General features: G+C 39.0%; 1 protein-coding gene across 1 annotated transcript in view; it reads right to left on the bottom strand.

The window, feature by feature from the left end:
* The window catches only part of TAOK1 (TAO kinase 1), a 70,789-nt gene that overhangs the window by 26,700 nt on the left and 23,892 nt on the right, over window positions 1-20,197 (bottom strand). The window contains exons 2-9 of the mRNA XM_062012504.1: window positions 14,982-15,208; window positions 10,990-11,061; window positions 8,041-8,142; window positions 6,667-6,712; window positions 5,661-5,757; window positions 4,758-4,871; window positions 3,894-3,985; window positions 1,302-1,395 (exon numbers count right to left, since the gene is read on the bottom strand). Coding sequence (XP_061868488.1) covers window positions 1,302-1,395; window positions 3,894-3,985; window positions 4,758-4,871; window positions 5,661-5,757; window positions 6,667-6,712; window positions 8,041-8,142; window positions 10,990-11,061; window positions 14,982-15,113 — 749 coding nt within the window. The 5' untranslated portion in view covers window positions 15,114-15,208. The remainder of the gene's footprint in view (window positions 1-1,301; window positions 1,396-3,893; window positions 3,986-4,757; window positions 4,872-5,660; window positions 5,758-6,666; window positions 6,713-8,040; window positions 8,143-10,989; window positions 11,062-14,981; window positions 15,209-20,197) is intronic.

The raw sequence follows: 20,197 nt of genomic DNA, 5'->3' as shown, positions 1-20,197 counted from the left end.
GTGCTCCTAGCACAGAGGGGAGAAGCCACACAGACCCAGTACTTCATACTACGGCCCCAGACATCTCTAGTTAAGCCAAAGCCCACCACTGTCAGTAGGAAGATCTCTTTAACCTCAGCTTCCAGACAAAAATGTTTCAGCTTAAGAATGCAAAAATATGGGACAACTGAAGAGGAAAGAAAGTTCTGTGTAAAGGCAGACACCATATATTTCAGTGCAAGCATCAACCCTGACAAACTCTATATTGCTCAAAGTCTTCAAGGTCTAACCAGAGCCCCTGCCCTGTTCCACCTCTGTGTGCAGGTGTTTCATCCACAAACTGCATTAACACACAATTCCTGAAACGCCTCTGGCACCTCAGACACAGTTTGTACACTATTGTGCAGTCTGTCACAAGTTAAGACTTTAGGTCATGACTTGTTTCATAACTTCTCCCCTCCTGTAAGCTAAACTTCTGTATTTTGCCCTTTCTTTCTCTAAAGTCTCATTTTCAGAAGGGCAGGATAAGACAGTGACACACTAGTTGTACAGGTTTTCTTTCTTTACTTCCCCACCACTCCCCCAACAATCATGTAACAGGAGGTTTTGCTACTGCAATTTTCCAGTAAATTAAATTATTGCATTTTCAGTTAGAAAAATGTGTACAATTAATTGAAAGTTTTGTCAAGCAGCAGGGTGTGAAACAGACTAACTGGAAAAATCTCAGAAGTAGAAAAAGACATTCTAAAAATAAGATACATTATGTTAGAGGCCCAGGAGTCTGGCTCAGAAAAAACAATTAGGAAGTTTTCAACTTTTGAAATTAGTTTACTGTGTTTGCTGTTTCAATAGACAGTTGTTGAGGCTGGGAGGCACAAATGTTACTACTGTGCTTTTTTTCCTCTGAAGTTAATGCAACAGACACTTGGCACACACAAGCAGTGTCTTCATCTTGCAAAGCAAGACTTCAGCAAAACAAGATTGAGGAATTGACAGTGTGGTTTGTGATTAAAAAGAAAATACAATAAACACCACATTTTTGGCTAGCCTGGGAGCTTCAAAAGTTTACTCACCCATGAACTGAATATTTTACAGGAGCTTATGCTCTTGCAGCAGTATGACTCTTTTCTACTGTATTCTAGAGTCTAAAAATGTGTACTTAGTAATTGGTCAATTTTGCAGATAAAATGTATAGGGAACCTATTAAGAACCTTCCAGCTCACATCCTCCCAACAGGAATCCAGCCATTTCAAGAACTCAGCACGACAAAGCACTCCATTTACAGCAATTCCCTACAACATTCCTCCCTCAGTAATACTCACCATTCATTAGACTGTAGTGTAGGGGATTCATTCTGCGCTATGTGATATAAGGCACTCATTGCGTTCATATTAAACAAAGGAGGCTTCCTTTCCGCTACACACAAGAGAAAATAGTTTTTATACAGGGAGATAGTCTCATGGTTTTGTTCTTTTTTGTTTGTTTGTTTGTTTTATATATAGTTTACATCCCTTTAAAAAGAAAACCACATCAGCAGAATTACTATTGCCTTAACACGGAACCCCAAACCAACCCTACCCTGCAATCAGACAGATATGTTGGCACGTGTTCTATACCATTGCAGAAGATGAAAGCACTTTGAAGATCAAACGCCTTGTCCTCTCAAGCTTTTAAATTATCATAGTTGAGTTCTCTGAGTCATTTTAACATACTAAAATAGGACTAAGTTAACAGTAAGCCCTGTACTCACTGGGTGTTTAGCCACTAAGCATTCCTGGTTTCATACCACTCCCCACCCGCTTGATTGGGCTTTTTTTTCCTCAAAACTACAGTTGCTAAAAAGCCAGCAAATATTTAATTCTAGCAGGACAGCAGTGAGGAAGAAAAAAATGGTTACAACATTCATCAAATCACACTTAACTGACTAAGCACATGGACAGGAAGTCAGTAACAGGCCAATTCTTTATACTATTTTGAGAGTTGCATTCTCTTTGGCTGTTCTCTCCCTTTCAAGCTTGTGTTACTCTTATAGACTGACACAGCATGAAAGCTTAATGAGGAAGGAGATGATCTCACTGTAACAACAAAATTGAAGCTTCATCAGAATGTTTATGGGGTAAACCTATAAAGCTCAGCCTTGCCATAAACATTCCAGAGAAGCTGGCCATGCCACGAGGATGTTCCTACACTGGTGAAAATGTAACAGAAAACTTTCCCTCCTGAAAAAGACAAACAAGGCAAAAATAATGCTGACTTTCTTATTCTGTTTTTCAATTTTGAGTCAAATAGTAGCAGTAAGCTGTGTATGAGATCACAGTTCACTCATCACTTTCACAGGATGGATTAAGCCCTACAAATTCCTCAGAACAGGTAAACTGAAGAGTTAAATCTTTCCTCAAATGTAGCACTTTACCTTCTCTAATCCATCTGATAACTAGTTGCTGCTATCAAGGATTAGACTGATTAGCTGACTGTTCTCCCTAGCTTCTCTCCTCTTAACTCACCTGAATAAAACACAAATCTTCAGGAAACACGTAAACTGAGCCCTCAATGAGGCCACTTCTAAGACTGACAATTTGAGAAGACTACTAACACCTTATTTTTCTGCTTTCTTCCAATGCTTATTAAAACCAACACAAATGAGGTAACTACACCGATTCGGCCTTACAACACTCCATTGTCCTGACCTAGTCTCACCTCCTACCATGCTAGAAGCCACAGACGAAGCCTAACGCTTCATATTGCAAAAAGACAGTGTGCAGGAAGGCACCCGGGGGTGTGGTGGGCATGAGCTCACTGCATTCCTGGAGCACTGCAGCCAGCCAAGTCTCCTTACTCCACTCAGACCAGGATTCTGTCATGACAGTCACACCCCTTCAACTTGCTTTATATTGGCAACCAACAAAAAAATCTCTGCTCTGAAGAAAGAATCTATTTCACATCCTGGAAGAAAATGAAGTTGACAGTTTGGAATGCCAGACAGCATTTTTAGCTAAACTGTGCAGTTCACATGGATTAGTGAGTTCCTGGGAGCTCTGTCTGCCCAGCTGGGCTACTCCTCCAACTGAGGTTGGTTTGAATACAAGCAATGAGACCTGACAAGGATGGTAGGACAGCCTAAGGTGCCACAACCAGCACTAAACCTCACCACCCTGGGAAAAACTTAGAGCTAATTGCATCTAGAGAGCTGAGATCCCAACTGAAATCTCAGTAGTGCTGTGCTTCAGTGAGTGTATTTTTGTTCCAAGAAAATACTACATGTTAAATTTAAAGAGAATGCCATACTAACACAGTTCTTTTAAATTTAAGTTCTGATGTCAGGAGTCTGCTCTAATGGCAATACCATCGCTTCTTTTGGGTTTATTTATAGGTTGCCACTGCAAAACTAGATTATTCTGCATCTTTTTCTTGAACAACAAAAACTTCCAGCCAATCTGTTCATGAGTGACCACGTACACTGAACGTGGCTTTGAAGTTGTCCGCTTGCCCAAACCTTCATTATTGTAGGACTTGTTAATGAAGCTTAAATTTTCAAGCAAAAAATATCAATGTATATCATTACATGTATTTCCACACTGGAACTTTTAATGTCTCTTTTCTAAAGCTGCTCAACAACTAGATCGGTTTTTTTAGTGCAAAAGTTAACTGCCTCTCCCACAGAATGGGAACACTTGTAGTGATATAGCTTGGCTGTTGTCTACTAACTCTTTTTCTTTGAACAATGAAAACAGCAGTTCAACAAACACAAAACTGGAGACTCAGTAAGAGTACTTTTAGCTCTTTTCTCTAAAACTCAAGTCCCAGAGAAACCAGGACAAGGAAGGTAGCCCAGATCTTCTGCACTGTGATTCAGCTGAGTAAGTTCTAAGCATTAAATAACTACATTTTATCATTTTGCAAAGAAAATTACTTACCTAACTCAATACAGGTAATTCCAAGAGACCAAACATCTACTTTGCCATCATATTGCCCTTCATCCATGGCTAAAATCACTTCTGGGGCCATCCTAAAATATGAAATTGGTGCTCATAAAATTCTGGGCAGTGGAACACATCATCATCACCATCATCAGTATTTCAATGAAACAGACTATGTCATTGATTTCAGCTACTGTAAGCAAATGATCCCCAAGCTATCAGGCATGAACATGGGATACTGGGAACAAAGATCAGGTATCCACACTAGTAACAAGCCTTTTGAGACACTGTGCCATGTTTTCCTGTGCTTTGCCCAGCTCTCCATCTCTGAGTATCACCACCTTCTCACCCTCCCACACTTCCAATACTTTAGCTGGCTGGCCAACTCTGGTGAAACAATTATAGCATGCAGTTGTGTAAACACCACAGATTAGGTGCAAGAGATCAAAAGCATACAAGGGATCTGCAAAGGGTTTTGTTCAATGAACCTGGCCTTTCCTATGAAAGAAAAAACACTTCAGTTATTTCAACAACCAGATGCAGTGAGAACACATGAAATGTTAAAACCACTGGGGGGAGTGATTAAAATAGATATTACAGATGATTCAATCCCACTTCTATCACTTAAGAGTCAGAAGTACAACAGCAAAATATTTTTATTACTTTTTGTAAACTACAAACACAAGGATTCACAATTTCCTGAAGTCAGAGCCTACTTACTACTTATTTTTTTCACTTTATCACCACACCACAACCATAAGGTTACAAAGCTAGCTCCAACTAAAGTCCAAGTATATTAAATACCCAATAAATGATTCTTTTATTTCACAAAGCCAGAAATGCATAAAACTCTTGGCTTACCAATATGGCGTCCCCACAAATGAGTTGGCAGGAGATGCTATGGAAGCAGACCCAAAGTCAGCAAGTTTCACCTGTCCTGGCTCCGTCAGCAGGATGTTTCCTGCCTTGATATCTCTGGTTATAGAATATAGGTGTCAGTATTATTCTTATCCAGAAAAGAAAAGCTTCTATAGGCCAGACTACAAAACACACCAGTATTTGTATGTTCAAGCTGCATAACACCCACATTCCAAGATCTCCAAGTACAAAATCTTTAACCTTTGGGTTAATTGAATATCATAGCCCCTGACCTTGAAATCTAGTGTCTTAAAAATGTACTTAAAATGGCACACCTGGATATGCTCATATACAGTTCAGCTAAGCCTTCTGAACCAGCTATGTCCTTTATAAAGGGTTTTTTTCCAGAAAAGTCCTAATAATGTAACTACTTAAATCCTTCATCCTACTGAAATGCAGCAGGTATTTTAAACACAAAGAACATTTGCACCCCATACTTACTGTGTGCTTCTCAACATGTGTGTTCATGTAAAGCTATTTTTTACCCGTATTAGTGCTCCCCCTACCCCTGCAATTGTGCTCCCCCCACACCTTGCAACTGCCTTGCAGTTGCCACGAGCTATTTAGGTGAACTCAGCCTGCCTTGCCATTCAGTGCTTCAGGCAACAATCAGCATTATATCAAGTACTGAAAAGCAATTCTGCAGGAATTATGAACACCAGCTGTAAGAGATAGCGCATATGGAGATACATAGCTTGATTGTATTTGACTTCCATAAATCACTAGTTTGGGAGCACAAGGGCACAGTGAAAAGAAAATCTCTTACTGAATTTGGGAATAAGGGGATACAATCAACAAAATAAATCACCTGTAAGTGTGTGAGACGGTGAAAGTATAACCACTTACCTATGGATCATATTGTGAGAATGCAAGTATGCTAATCCCTGGAGAGCACCATGGGTAATTGCTGCTATTTCCACTTCTTGCAATGGCTTTTTATGAACTTAAGGAAAGAATTTATTTGAAATTCAATATTAAAGAAAACAATGCAGATTGCAGCATGCAAGCGAGTACTGTTAACAATGTAAACAGAGAGAAAATATTAAAAGCTCATTTTTATTAGGTTCAGTATGAGAAGCAAATGCAAAAATAGTTCACAGCACACACTGTATAATCAGATGTAATCTTCTAACTGTAAAACAGCAGCTATTTACTATCAAAAGGAGACTACTTTGCAACCATAAACTCCACTTCTGTCAGTTCTGTGACCATTCTCCCAAATGCCTATTTGAGACTCAACATTCAATTTTCCATTAATGAAGCTAAATCCCAAACCCTAGAACTTTATGACAAGTCACACATGAATAAACTGCAGCAATACAGTTAACTCTCCAGGAGCTCACTCTTTTGTCCTAAAATGCTTCTGGCAAGGAAACGAGATGAACAACTTACTAGCCACACATATCTCTCAAAGAAAGTTCACTGACAGAAAAATGACCATTTAACAAAAGACCTCATCAAGCAAAATCCTAATACTGCTGCAGTGCTGTTTAGTCAACAGGCCTATAGTTGTTAGTAACCATTAGGATCAACACCAAAGGTTTTCAGAAATAAATCTTCAACTGCTATGACAGGAGAACCTAAAATTCAGAAGAAAATAAATATCTGACTGACAGCTTGAAAATAATATGAGCCAAGGAGACACTAGGCACCCAGGAAAGCTGATGTTCTACAGAAAAACCATTACAGCCATGTAAACGTTTGAAAAACTGCACCTGCTCATAATATACTCTGCACTCAGACAAAACTATATACTCAAGGACAAATTCTGTGATGCTGTAATCTTCTACTGTACTTCTATACCTCTGTATTATATTTCTGACTTTCAATCAAATAAATGTACAGGACATACCTTCTAGTAAGTCTGACGCTGATCCTAAACAATATTCCATAACAAGCTGTATGGGAAGAAATCAAAATAGTTGTTAAAAACCCTCTATTAACAAGTGCATATCTTCTAGATTTCTATGGACAAATCTAGAAACAATCACTGGTGCATACAATGAAGAATGCCATAACAAACTATCACTTGTAACATAAGCCTCATCCTAGAATCCTTGCACTGACCCTTCCCCACAAGGACAGCTCTACCAGGAATTAACATATCCTTCCCGTGTAAGATACTAAGCAAAAAAACTTGTAAGGAAGGCAAAAACATATTCATAACCAGTTATGTATTGTGTTACACATCTTGTTTTATAGGCATGTACTTAACAGGAATGTTAACTTGCACTTAACAAGCTTATCAGAGTATTAAAGGGCTATTTAGGGATTTACTTAAGATTTTGTCCCAGTCAGACTTCAAAAAAAGAAACTAAAACTTTGCCCTACAGATTTATTGAAGCTAATACATGAGCACTACTTACAATTGAAATTATTAGTTCAACAATATGGTTTCTCTAGTATATTGTACTACAAAAGCTTTGTCGATGAGGTGTACACCACACTCCTCATTTGACAAAACACTTCCTTTGCATAGCCAATGGCATTTATTCCTACACACACATTTTTATGCACACAAATGCAAATAGCCAAAATTTAATTTGAGAGGTTCTTTGTTTATTTGAGGTTTCTTGGGTTTTTTTAATCAAATGTATAAAATTAATTAGGAGATGACCAAGATAAAACCAGCTAGTTGGTTTTGTCACTTGAACACACCACACAGAAAAATGACAACAGAAATAAACAACATGCAACAGAAGAATTAGTTAACCGAAATGCTAACACCTCAAAATATACTTTAATTATAACTATCAGTAGGATAATTCTAACCTATTCCATTAAAGTACAACCATACATTTACTTCTGGAACATATTCAGTTATGCTGTAAAGTACTGTTAACTCGCAATGGCACACAAATGCATTGTTAAAGTATCTAATAACGTATCTATAAAAGCACCTAATAAACTCATAAAGTTATCACACTTGCCTCCCAGGCAGTACAAGTAAAACACTCACCTTTCCTTGCAGGAAGGAAAGTGATAAATTTGTTGCTCCTCCCCTTATTACTTATTTCAAATACTCAGTCCATCAAGCAAAATACACTAGAACAATCTTGTTTTGAAAAACTACATTCTGTTTTGCTGAGCACCTGTAAGGTCCTTGCCTATTCTCACCTAAGTCTGTGCAAAGCAAGTGTTCAGGTGCCCCTTGAAAGCCAGCTGGAGATATTGTAAAGGTCCCTTAACCAAGGCAAGAGAAGCGCAGAGTGCAGCAGATGCTTACCCATGCTGTATGCTCCCGCAAATAGCAGCCTTTGTATTCTATACTGTTAGGGTGTTTTATTCTTTGGAGGAACTTGACTTCCTTAATAATATCCTGCCATTTCTGTAAAAAATAAAAGGAACAGAAAGGCTTTATAAAACTGTTACTTCTTTGTTGTTGTTGTTAAGTTAGTATGGTATTTCATTAAGAGGCAAAATCATCTTAAGGTTCGAAATAAAAACAAATCCATATCAACGCCATGATCTTCACTGCTCAACTCCTGCAAAAGAAGTTGTTGATCAATTAGGCTGTATGTAAGGATCTCTCAGTGTAACACTTTGTATTGTATGCATTCGATATACTGGTAAATATTTGGTATTTGAGCAAGTCCTCATAATAGAAATGATCTTTCTTTAAGAGATACCATTTCTGCTGTCAAATCAAATACATATCCCAACCTGAAAGAGACAGGAACGATGTGTTCTTCAGTAGCATCATCTATCTCTCACTCAAGTTTGGTAGATGTGAAGACCTACCCCTACTAGTAACTATATTACATTGTACGAAGTACCATTTATCAGTTGTCAAATACCTGACTGCATTCTTGATAATGTTCCTCTAATACTAGTTTAGTTTAGAAGGACCAATTTAAAATTATCTACCTATCAGATAAGGCAATGGTTTTGCACGAGTAAAAGAATAACTAGATAAAACAAAATACAGATTTATAATAAGAACTCTTCTGTACTTTAAAGTTGCACAGCAGAGACCAGAATGTCACGTTCCAATAAGTGTCTAGACATCGCCATTACTCCCCTTAAAGGATGTCACCATGTCCACCCATTTGCACATCCACACCTCCTCAGGCAAGAAAGGCAAACACTTCTAAGTGCAACTGCAAAACTTCAACTAGTAGAAAAGATTTTCAAAACCAAATACAGTAGCTAAAACCACTGAGGTATGCAGACACCAACACAAGAATGTTGACACTGAAAATGTTTTGGGAAAGGGTATCAGTTCTGAAATTAAGGAGAGGTAGAGAAACCTCACCCAACACAAGCTGTATTCCAGGTCCTTTTAGTCTCTTAGTACATACTTCCTTAGGAATATGTATGTGGCTAGGATTCATGGATGGACAGAGGTCCTGTACACCCAAAGGCTTTGGAAAACACATGCAAACCCCAAATTTTCCTCATTACAAATTTTACAGTTAGAGAAACAAAAGAAAACAAGGAACATGGTGGCCTCAGTTCAGGCAGCTGATTGATAAGTATTTCTCAACACCAGAAATTTTACAAGAGTGCCATTAGTGCAGCTACACTTACAAACTCTCTCACTCACATCCTCCTTTCAGTACAAGAAACTTAGTTGCCTTTTACCTTTAGCCTCAAAGGCTTTGAGGTACCAAGCAATAAAAGCCAAACCAAGCAAGCACCATGCTAAACTTCTACACTGGGAAGAGAGAGGTGATGTACTAGTCAAGATGTATTCATCATTTCCAGTGTAAAAAAAGCTCTGAGATCACATTAAGAGTATAGTTCTACACTCTTCAAAAGTACTTATTTTTAGTATAAAGCATGTCCTTATTTTAGAGAATAGTTGTTCCCATCAATGATGAAATCTCATTATGAAATCAAAGTAAACTATACCAGAATGCTCTTAATCAATTCTCTTCACATAGACTAGATCATAACTCTAGCAAAGTTTTGTGCAAAACAAATAGGCAAAATGGAAAGTGTTTTAATCCCTGTCTTATTACTTTCTTCAAAATAAAGAAACACATGCATTGAAGACAAATAAAAGCTATTTCTGAAGCATGCACAGTTTGTTTCATTCATGTGAATAGAGTATTTATAGCTCACAGTAATTAAAACAGTAGGACAAGTAGTAAGTACAAATTATTCTTTCATCGGTACACACTTAAACAAGTCACCACAGCGACAAAATAGAAACATGCTTTGCAAATTTAACTATGAAACTAGAATTTAGGACTGCTACAGAGACACTGCCACCTCTACCACCTACACAGATACATACACAGAGAAAGGAAGTTCAGCTCCTTGTAGCACAGATGATCAATACACAAAAGGCAGGCAGAGAAAGCAAAGAGTTATTAGTCAAGCTCATCAGAGCAAGACTGCTTCTAGGACTGAAGTATTGAGAATGGAGCAAGGGAACCATAAATGCCTTAACAACATGCCTTAACAACATGCTTACAATAAATACCTCTGTTGAAAAAAGTCATGCCATGATTTGATAGATGTCATTTACAGAAATAATATCTAGTCAGTTGTTCATGTCATGCTGGGCTTTTCAAGAATCTGTATTAGCACTTAAACATTTCAGGTATAAAATCTATTATCTCTGTGAAGTGTCCTAGGGAAAAAAGTCCCACATTTCGTGTGGCCATGAGAATACAACGTTTTAATCTGAGGCCTGCTTTTACAGACCTCTCTGCAAGGGTTGCCTGAATCCGTAGCTCTGGCAGTTCTTCCATCAATTATGCTTCTGTTGAGATTTTCATACTCATTCATTCACTGCTGTTTTGCTTTTGGTTTAGCCTTTCATCAGCACAGTCATTCCAGGGAAGGATGCATTCTGCCTTACTATGTACAAGCAGAAGTCCCTTAATCTTTTACTACTGCATCCGTTGCTATTACTCCTTTGTGCAGTAAACAACAGTTATTTTGAAAGGTATTTAAAATGAAACATTTAAGTTCAACAAGACATACTAATATACAAATCAACCACTTTGAATTTTCTTTTTTTTTTTTCTACATGTTTATGTGGTCCCATAAGAGTCCTCTGTGTCTGGGAGAAGTCCTACCCATCTTTCCCAGGAGCAGAAATACACTGTGAACAGTAAACTGATATGTTTTGTTTACACAATACCCTCAAGCTAATTAAAATCACTCCATATAATAAGTATTTGCAAAGATCAAGATTTAATACCCAACATGCTCTACATACCTCATTGGACTGTTTCCCACTATATGACATTTTCTTGATGGCCACCACTTCATTGGTGCGCACATCACGTGCCTGTAACATGAAAACATGATGCATCAGTTTCTTCAGATCATGATATCCCATAAGATGTAAATCAAACACACTCATTAAAAAATCTTTATCCATTAGTTAACTTTTGCAGACAGATAAACTAAAGTATCTCCCAACAGGTGTGAAATTTCCTTCCGAAGTTAAAAATCACCCTCATGTTTGTGAGTCAAGGTATGGTAATCTTCTATGCTCAGCATCCATCAAGCCTCTGCAAGACTCGAGTACCATCACTTGTAAACTAAAAATCATAGCTTATAAAAGCAGCATTCATTCAAGTTGAACAGATTTTCCCTAAAATCAACATCTCTCCCAGGCCAGGTCCATTCCAGGCAAAACAGAAGCAAGGCTCAGCCCCCTTTCTCCATTCCAAGCAAAGTAAAGTTGTCACAGGATCCACAGGACACAGCAGCTCCAGATATCAGTGGCTTTCTCCAGTTCACTATTAGGTCTTAAAGGCAGGCAGATAATCCAGAGAGAGATGGCAGTAATCTAAGCAACCCATCTTCAGACTTTCACTTTCTCAGCCCAAAAACACTACAATTTACACAATAAATGTACATGGCTTTTCACCAAAGGCAGACTTCCTGGCTTCAGACAGCAACAATCCAAGATAAGACTAGACAAGGAGTTTTGTTTAATTTTGCACCAAAGCTCATTCTCCCTGGCAGAAGAGTCAGCATTGCTTCACCTTTCAGGAAGGATGTCTCCAGACAAGACCCCAGTTGCTCCTCTGTCAGTGGCATGAAAAGGTGGTGGAAGAAGAGATCTCTGACTCTCTCTGATAAGAACAATCAACTTGGATATGAATCCAGGCAATATAAATCAGAATAATGTGTGCCACAGCATCTCCTGATGAAAATGCTGATTTTTAATAGATTTGTACTATCAAGCACAGCTGATCAGAACACGGGGCAATGAAGTACCTGGACTCTACTTTTTTTTTCAGTCATGTTTTAATTCATGAAAGAGATGCACAGAACAACCTGCCAGCCTTTGTGCCAGTTATGGTAAGCCTGAACCAATACTATTTTTAGTTTTCTTCCTGTTTGAGAGGATCCTTCCTATTGCCTTGCTGTTATTACCTCTAAGGTTAGAGGGACAATTATACTTGTTTTTTGAGACAAAAGGAGGAAGAAAAAAATTCTGACTCCTAGATCTTGACTAATTACAGACAATCACTGGAACATTCAAATCAGTGAAAAACTGCAATAAAACAGGCAAGCAAAACACTAGAGGAGAGCAGAAGGAACAGAGCTCTAACAAAAGAGAGTGGGTTATTCTTCTGCTCCATCTGCAGCATTCCAATGTAGTGGGTTTCCCGTGTCAAGTGAAAGCTATTATTACACTGTAGAGTAGGGTAAGGATAATACGAAAATGATTCAGAGGTGCCAGACTTGCAGTTTCTAAGGAACTAAAACCATGAGGTGAACTAGCAAAATTCCTGTCAATTATGAAAGAAAAAAGGAGAAACTTTCTATCACTGCAGGACGCAACAGAACCAACGAAAGACAATAGAGAACACTCTTTGCCAGTCATCACATCAGATAAATACATCATCCCTTCTGAGAATGACCAAAGAAAGAAAGGCAGGTGAGACTAACAATGAAAGACTAAATTGCATTTAAGAAAAAGCAAGAGAAGACTTCAAGATTCTACTTCATTACTTCCATATCTATTTATCATCAATGTTTGTGGTGCAAGCTGTATACAACGAAAACAGCCCAGTGAAGGGTGTGCTGTATAGTAGAAACTCCAAGCAAGCAAGCCCCTGATTGCATTTGTCTAACACCTACAGTCCTCTGTCACTGTAGCACGGCTGAGAGAACCATCATAGCTGACACCCTTTGAATGCTCAAATCATGGAGTTTCATTTGCTTTTTTAGTTTCCTTGAGATATTGAATAATTGAAAAAAGACAGTTCCTAGACAAAAGCCATGGAGATGTTACAAGGCCAGTGATGCAAATGAGCAAAACCTTTCTATGGCATCCGGTTATGCACATATATCCTTCTTTCCTCCAAAAACTCCATACAAAAAAATCAACATCTGGTGACCAGAGTAACTTGAGCAGTGACACAAGCAAAGCATGAGCAAAGAAAAGGTGGAGTATGTCACAGGTTTTGGTAATATGCTTTTAAGCATTTATTAACTATAACCCAAGAGAAAGTTTAATAAATTGTATTAGCAGAATCAAAATGTTGTTTAAGCAACTGAGGAACACAGGACCAACACATACACTCCCCTACTTCAGTTCTTTATGCTTGTTTAACTCACACTAAATTTCTCATGTCGCTTTCTCAATTTTGGGACATCTGTTGGAGGTATCAAGCACATTCCATTAAACAGTTTCAGATTCTAGGTCTTAAAAAGATACCATAATAAAACCTGTAGGTTAAAACTTCATAACACAGAAACGGCAACAGAGTATCTTCCTTGTTGAAACTCTCTTACTTGGCAAAAATTAAGCCCCCACCTGGGCTGCTGGAGTAGCTTGATGCATGGCTTACACTTGTCTTTTTGCAAGTGCCGAATTAGATGTTCTTTCTGTCAAAGAAGCACAATCCAAACACCAGCACATAATCACTCTTTAGTGAATAAATGTCAATCTATAATGAATTGGTAGTCTACAATGGTGGGCAAAAAAAAGAAGGGCCTACAAATTAATGACTTCTTACTTTCCATCTCTTTGTAGAGGGAGCTGATAATGGGCAATCAGCTCTTACCACAACTACAAAGTTGAGACTGTCTACAAGCCATGATGGCAGCTTCCTGCTGATCTCTGGGAATGCTGTTAGCATACAGCTCACAGGTTACCTCTGGTTTTCCATACCTGTGCGGTTCATACCTCTCTAAGATATAGTGTCCCTGAAACACTTCAATAATATTTCTTCAATAGTATTTCCACATAGGAGGAAAACAGATGTCATTTCCCTCCTTTTGCATCCACTCTTTAACCAAAGTGAGTATATGAGATGAAGAAAGGCCACAGGTGAGTACTTTGGTTAGAAAACACTTCCTCCCCCAGATCTGTTCCCAGACAGTGGCGGCTCACAGTTTTAAGCAGGGAACAAAATTAAGAAGCTTTTCCTAATTAGTTCATCTGTGCTGCATTAAATTTGTGCTGGAAGGTTCCCAACATGGTCTGCTGCAATTATTAACAATGAATAGGCATCTCATAAAATACTGACACAAATGGCTTTCTGAAGGAAAATTGGCAGGTTTGGCCACACCTCCTATAATTAAAATGTGAAAAGGTTTTCTGAGGAAAATGGTTTTTTAATGACATTCTCACAGTATGCACTTTGGTTAACATACAGCAACCTGCAAACAAGGTTACCATGAGGCATCCCACTTCTGGCTGAGTATACAAGCAGCCTGGGAAAAAAACGTTCATGTCAAATACACTTTATGCAGATGAATATTAGGACTCTTGCTGCAGTAAGAAACGATGTGACAGGACAAATGACAACAAAAGCACCAACACTCAGGTGTCAAACGCAAAGAATGACTTTAAGGGAGCCTGGGGGTATGCATGAAAGGAGAGAGAACTCAATTCAAGAGATGAGAAGGAGATGACTGGACCAAGATAATCACATTGCCAATCAGAATTGATGGAGCAGAAGTTCGTGTTTTAATTTGCAGATAAATCCCTGCTTGCAATAAAACAATGCATCTGAAAGCACCAGGGCAAGGACCATGTTTCCAGTTTTTCTTTCAGTTTCATAGATTCTGTGAGTCTGTGGATGGATTGAGACTGTACGGACACACAAGAAAACACCTCTGCCTCAGATACCCTACAGAGTCACAGCACTTCCTTTCCTCAATACTTTCAAAAAAGTCTATGTCCATGTTTTTAAGAAAAAGAGAGACAGATAAAACTTCACAAGTCATGGGGCTACTTACAAAATAAACTGCTCCAAAGCTTCCATGGCCAATCTCTCGGAGATCTGTGAAGAGCTTTTCTGGATCTTCTTTGAAGAAGAGCTCTGCAATTTCTGGGTCCTTCAGGCTGCCCGCTCGGCTGGTTGATGGCATCCTGCTGGGCAGTTAGCCGACCGACTATCTGGGTTTAAAGTGCTGCTTCAACCCTTGGTTCATCTGTATGAATGGAGCCTCTTCAGCATGGATTACTGCAAGAAAAAGATTGCAATCCTTCTCTGATTATCCTCTTCTCAAAAATCCAGAAACAAAGGTACAGCAGAGCACCTTCCACTCCTTCCACAGCAAGCAACACAACCTATCTGCTGGGTAATGTCACAGCCCCACTGTGACACTCATCAAGTATTTGTACAGAACACAAATTAAAATCAAACCACAAAACGAGACACATTCCTTGCTCCAGCATCTGCTCAGTCCCCTGCAGAGCAGTCAGAACATCCCTGACCTACAGTGATAAACACTTTGTCACTAGTGTGCCTGTACTACCTTGACACCCTCTCTCTGAAGAATTACATCCAACACATCTTAAAGTATTGTTTAGACTTTTTGAAGTGGATCACACACTTGTGTGTATATCTACCTATCTATCTGTCCATCCATCCCATGGTCTGTCCAAGACAAGATGCATAGTATAAATATGACATGTATAAACCACCACTGACATTTACTGAAGGAACAGCATTCAGCACATGACATCTTCAGTTCCACACAACACATCTTTCTACTCTGCTTCAGCAGACACAAACATACATAGTCCATTGGTGAACACCTTCTTCAGATGAACTACCAGCTTCAGACACTACTGGGAATGTACAAAATCTGCACCATCCACTATTTTCATCTACTCATAGTGTATCTTGGAATCTATCCAGAATAAAATGATACTTTCAAGTTGTGCTAAAATCTTACTGTATCTTTAGAACAGTTGATGGCAAACAACCATTACAAGTAAAATGCACAATTTTCCTAAAGGAAGGGCTTGGATATTAGACTTCCTCTCAATTCCCTGTAAATTGTCACCAATAAAAACAATTCTGTGTCACTGGCAAGCAGCTAATCACACAGCTCTCTAAAAATCCCTGTCTGCTCAAGGCTTGTCCTTTTTATATTCGTATTTCATATTTTTTTTAGATAAAGTTTTACATCTTCATACCAGAAAGAAAAAAAACCCCAAAACACAAAACCCCTGAGTTTAACCAGTGTATCAGAAGGCCCTGTCACTGTCCATCTTTCCTCTTTTTCTGGACACTATAAATTCCACATTTCTCCAAGACTCTAGACCATCAGTGAAACATTTGTTTTCCCCTCCCTGTAAAGCAATTCCTACAAGGATGGAAAAAGACATACTCCTGCATGTTTACGCTCAGTGATACTCTTCTCTAGACAGTTGCAGCATGTGAAAGTGCCAAAGACTGCCTGCTCCTTGTTAGCGCAAATAACTACTAGCATCACCACAAGGAGAGCATGATTGTGCAAGAGACAGCCAAGAGATACCTAAAGTCTGCAAAAATCTCCAGTTTTTCTGATGAAGACATGCGTGGGAGAAAGAACACAGGGAAGATAAGCAAAATCCAGCATTTTTGTAGCTTTCCACCAAGCAGGCAGCATTCAAAAAGATTTATAGTGCAACCCAAGTTTCCATGATAGCCCACTCTCAGGGGCTAAGGGAAAAAAAAGACATTCAAATCCCAGTGGTGCACCAAGTATAAAAGCACATAGATATATATATATACACACACAGGAAAAATATGCAGCAGTTCACAACCCTGCCTGTGTGCTCACAAGAGCAGTAGTGCACACACGTTTTGCATCAAGACAGGATCCTTACAGGAGCCTTTGAAGCAGATGGCATCAGCACACGACATACTCAACTGCCAATGGAGCTGAGCGAGATGCACAGGAACAGGGCTGTGAGATCTCCACCTTCCGTTGCATAACCCAGTAACTAATACAGTGTGGGAAGGGAAATAATTAGCTCCAATTCAACTCGTACCTGAAGCACGCTACATTTATGAAGACTAGAAGAAAAGTGCAGGTTTTGTTATTTTTCTTTCTTCCTTTCAAACAAGCCAACAATATTCCACTTGACTCCAGCTCTAACAAGCACGTAACACTGAAAAGACAACTGTTTCACATTTACAGCCCCCAATGAAACAATAGACAAAAAGCATCAGTCAGAAGAGCGAGAGAGAGGAGCTGGGGGAAGGGAGCTGATAACCAGAGCACACTCAGTATTATTGAAGGAATGTTTCTTGGATCGACAGTAATGATGTCATGTTCCATCTTTTAAGAAGCATCAGATTCTTACAAAAAGGACATTGTTGTTCAAAAGCAACTGCTGCAATCCCAGAATGCCCTTTTCCCTACATCTGTTAGTCAGAGGGGCTAGGCTTGGATAAACCTGCTAATATGGCCAAAAGTCACATGTCCCCGCAAGCGAGCGTGTGTGTGCGAGCCAGAGCCCGGAGAAAAGCCCTGCAAACACACAGCTGAGATGGATTACAACCTTCTCCCCCTTCCCACCTACCCCGATGCCAAACCAGCCACCAGACTCATTCTTGGCTTCATTTCTGAGCATGCCTCTCAAATGGCATCAACAGGCAACACTTTTTATCTCTGCTAAAACTCTTACCAGGCTCAATGACAGTATATGCAGAAAGTGGTACAGGACCAGCTACTGCACCGCAGGACTTCAAATGGCACATTGGAGCAGAACTCATCTATTGTGATACACCTTAAAATACAGCTTTTCCCTCTTTAATCCCTAAAGCATCGAGACAAATTTAATTACCTTTATTCTTGGAAATAATTGCTGCTTTGAAATGCATGAGAATGCAAACAGTAAGTATTAAAAGCTATTGAACAGAATAGTCACAAATGTGCACATGACACTATGCTCATCATTTCATCTGCTTAGATGGAACAAGAAAATTAATTAATGGAAATTCCATCCATAAGAAAGCTCTACATCATCTTGCTTAATAAAACATTCCCATTTTCTTACGGATACTACAATTCCCTTAGTGTTCTTTTTACCTAGACATGTGCTGCCTGGTGAAGCCCAACAGTGCCAGCGGCTGAGATGTTCTGCCTCCTGCCTTGCAATAAAAGCACCTCAACACATTGGGGAAATGGAAGTTAGGAGAAGCAGCAGCATGCAACGTGCTTATTGCATTATTTTAAATGTATTAAAAATACAGACTGGTCTTAGGATTAAAAAAATGTCAGCAGCTGAAGTGCACTGAAAATTAAATCATATACCAGCTGTTCTTCTAAATTATGGTCAAGTTGCACTAATGTATTTTACATTCTTCCACCAATGCAGACTCATTACTACAAGTTTTTTGGGTCTCTACGGCTATACTGTTAAATACAATTGTTCCCAGTGCATGGGACTGGTTTTCTCACCTTAGGCAGCTCAGATTAGGTGGCTGGATCCTGGTTGAGGCCAAGAGGCACTGCAAATAGGATGCAACACCCTCTGACTGTGCCTGTGTCTCTGCCAGCTGAACATGCAGCCTACCTACAAGCCAACTTACAGGCTGCTAAAATTAGATAAAATAAATTTCACCTTTTTTTCCTAGTTGTCACTTATATGAAAAGAGAATATTGCATTGCATGAAGACAGCTACTGGTACTTTGATCAATTCCACTGGAAATCAACAAGGTGCTGTAGGAATATAAGAAAGACTCAAAATAAACCAAAGCACAAGACTGAATCAATTCTACTTCTATACAGTAGGTTGAACTATAGTTACTATCTATCATTACTAATGTAAATTACACCAACTACAGGCTTAAATGTTTTATCAAATTACTTTCATCTGAACAACTGCCAGTTGGTAGAAACCGCACCGACACATTCACAAAAGTCTATGAATCAGTAAGATGTTGCATTCCCTGTTATTATGGCTATATTAAACGTACACACACCTTGAAGCACTGAAATAAGGAAGCTGAAGATGAGGATGGGGTCAGACCTGTTCTCTTCCGAGTTTTCCGCCTCCCTGTCGTGTCATCTCAAGCTGAAGTAAGACCCACCCCTGTGACTAACATCCCCTGGGATCCTGCGGAGCAGAACAAGCAAAGCGCTACATGGTCAGTTGCCATATTTAACGTGCATATTTTAGCCTTATGCTACAGAGACCTCAGATAAATTAAAATCTGCACACACCACACTAAAATATCTCTCAGTATCAAAGAGAATTGTTTTTATGTAATAAACCAATGTACTAAGAAGAGACTGTACTTAGCCTTCGATGCAAAAGAGAAGAGAATCTACTCACTGAGATTTCCACTTACCCATCATGTTATTTCTGAAGTTCATATCCAGATCAACTCAGCAGGAGTAACAGTGACTAGAAAGTATTCGGTTACGCTAACTATGAAGATGCATCAAAGCCTTCCTAGTTCCTTAAGATGGTTCTAAAGTTTGCAGAAACCAAATTACGATACAGGCCTGCTTGTAGATTATTAGCATTAAAAAGCAGCACACTTTCACAGAATCACAGAATGGTGGGGTTGGAAGGGACCTTTAGAGATCATCCAGTCCAAGCCCCCTGCCAAACCAGGTCCCACCTAGGTCAGGTCACACAGGAATGTGTTCAAAGGGGGTTTGAAAACCTCCAGAGAAGGAGACTCCACACTTTCATCTGTTGTATGATACACTTAGCATAGTAAAATCTCTAAGAACTTTAGTACCATTCACTACTGTCTGTGTTTTTACCTGATGGAATATACACAACACTTTAAAAACAAACCAGCCAACCAAATCAGTTATAGCACCTATGATCTTTAGAGCTCCACACTCTTAACACCAAAGACTATTAAGTGACTATTCAACAAAGAAAAGTACTGGTCCTTTGCAGGTCTTCTCACTCACACTAAAAAACAAGAGCTCACCACAACATAACTTCATTTGGAAACTGATATTTAGATGTATTTATTTTTTTAAAGCATCTGCATTGCATGTGCAAACAGTTCCCAAATTTAATGTTATTTCCTCTGGCAGGATCTAATGCAAGAGCATCAAATAGATGAGGAATAAGTGTCATCATGTAGCAGTTGAAAAACAGAAAAGAGCTTTTTCTCTTACTTGCATATGGGTCAGATGTGGGGAGCGCCTGAAACTGAGATTAAATTATCCTCTCAACACACTATTAAAAATTTCCTGAATGGCT

Source organism: Colius striatus, chromosome 20, assembly GCF_028858725.1.
Source record: "Colius striatus isolate bColStr4 chromosome 20, bColStr4.1.hap1, whole genome shotgun sequence".
NCBI classification, from domain to species: Eukaryota; Metazoa; Chordata; class Aves; order Coliiformes; family Coliidae; genus Colius; species Colius striatus.
Note: the sequence above shows the minus strand (reverse complement) of the source record. Positions and strands in the feature narration are given on the sequence as shown.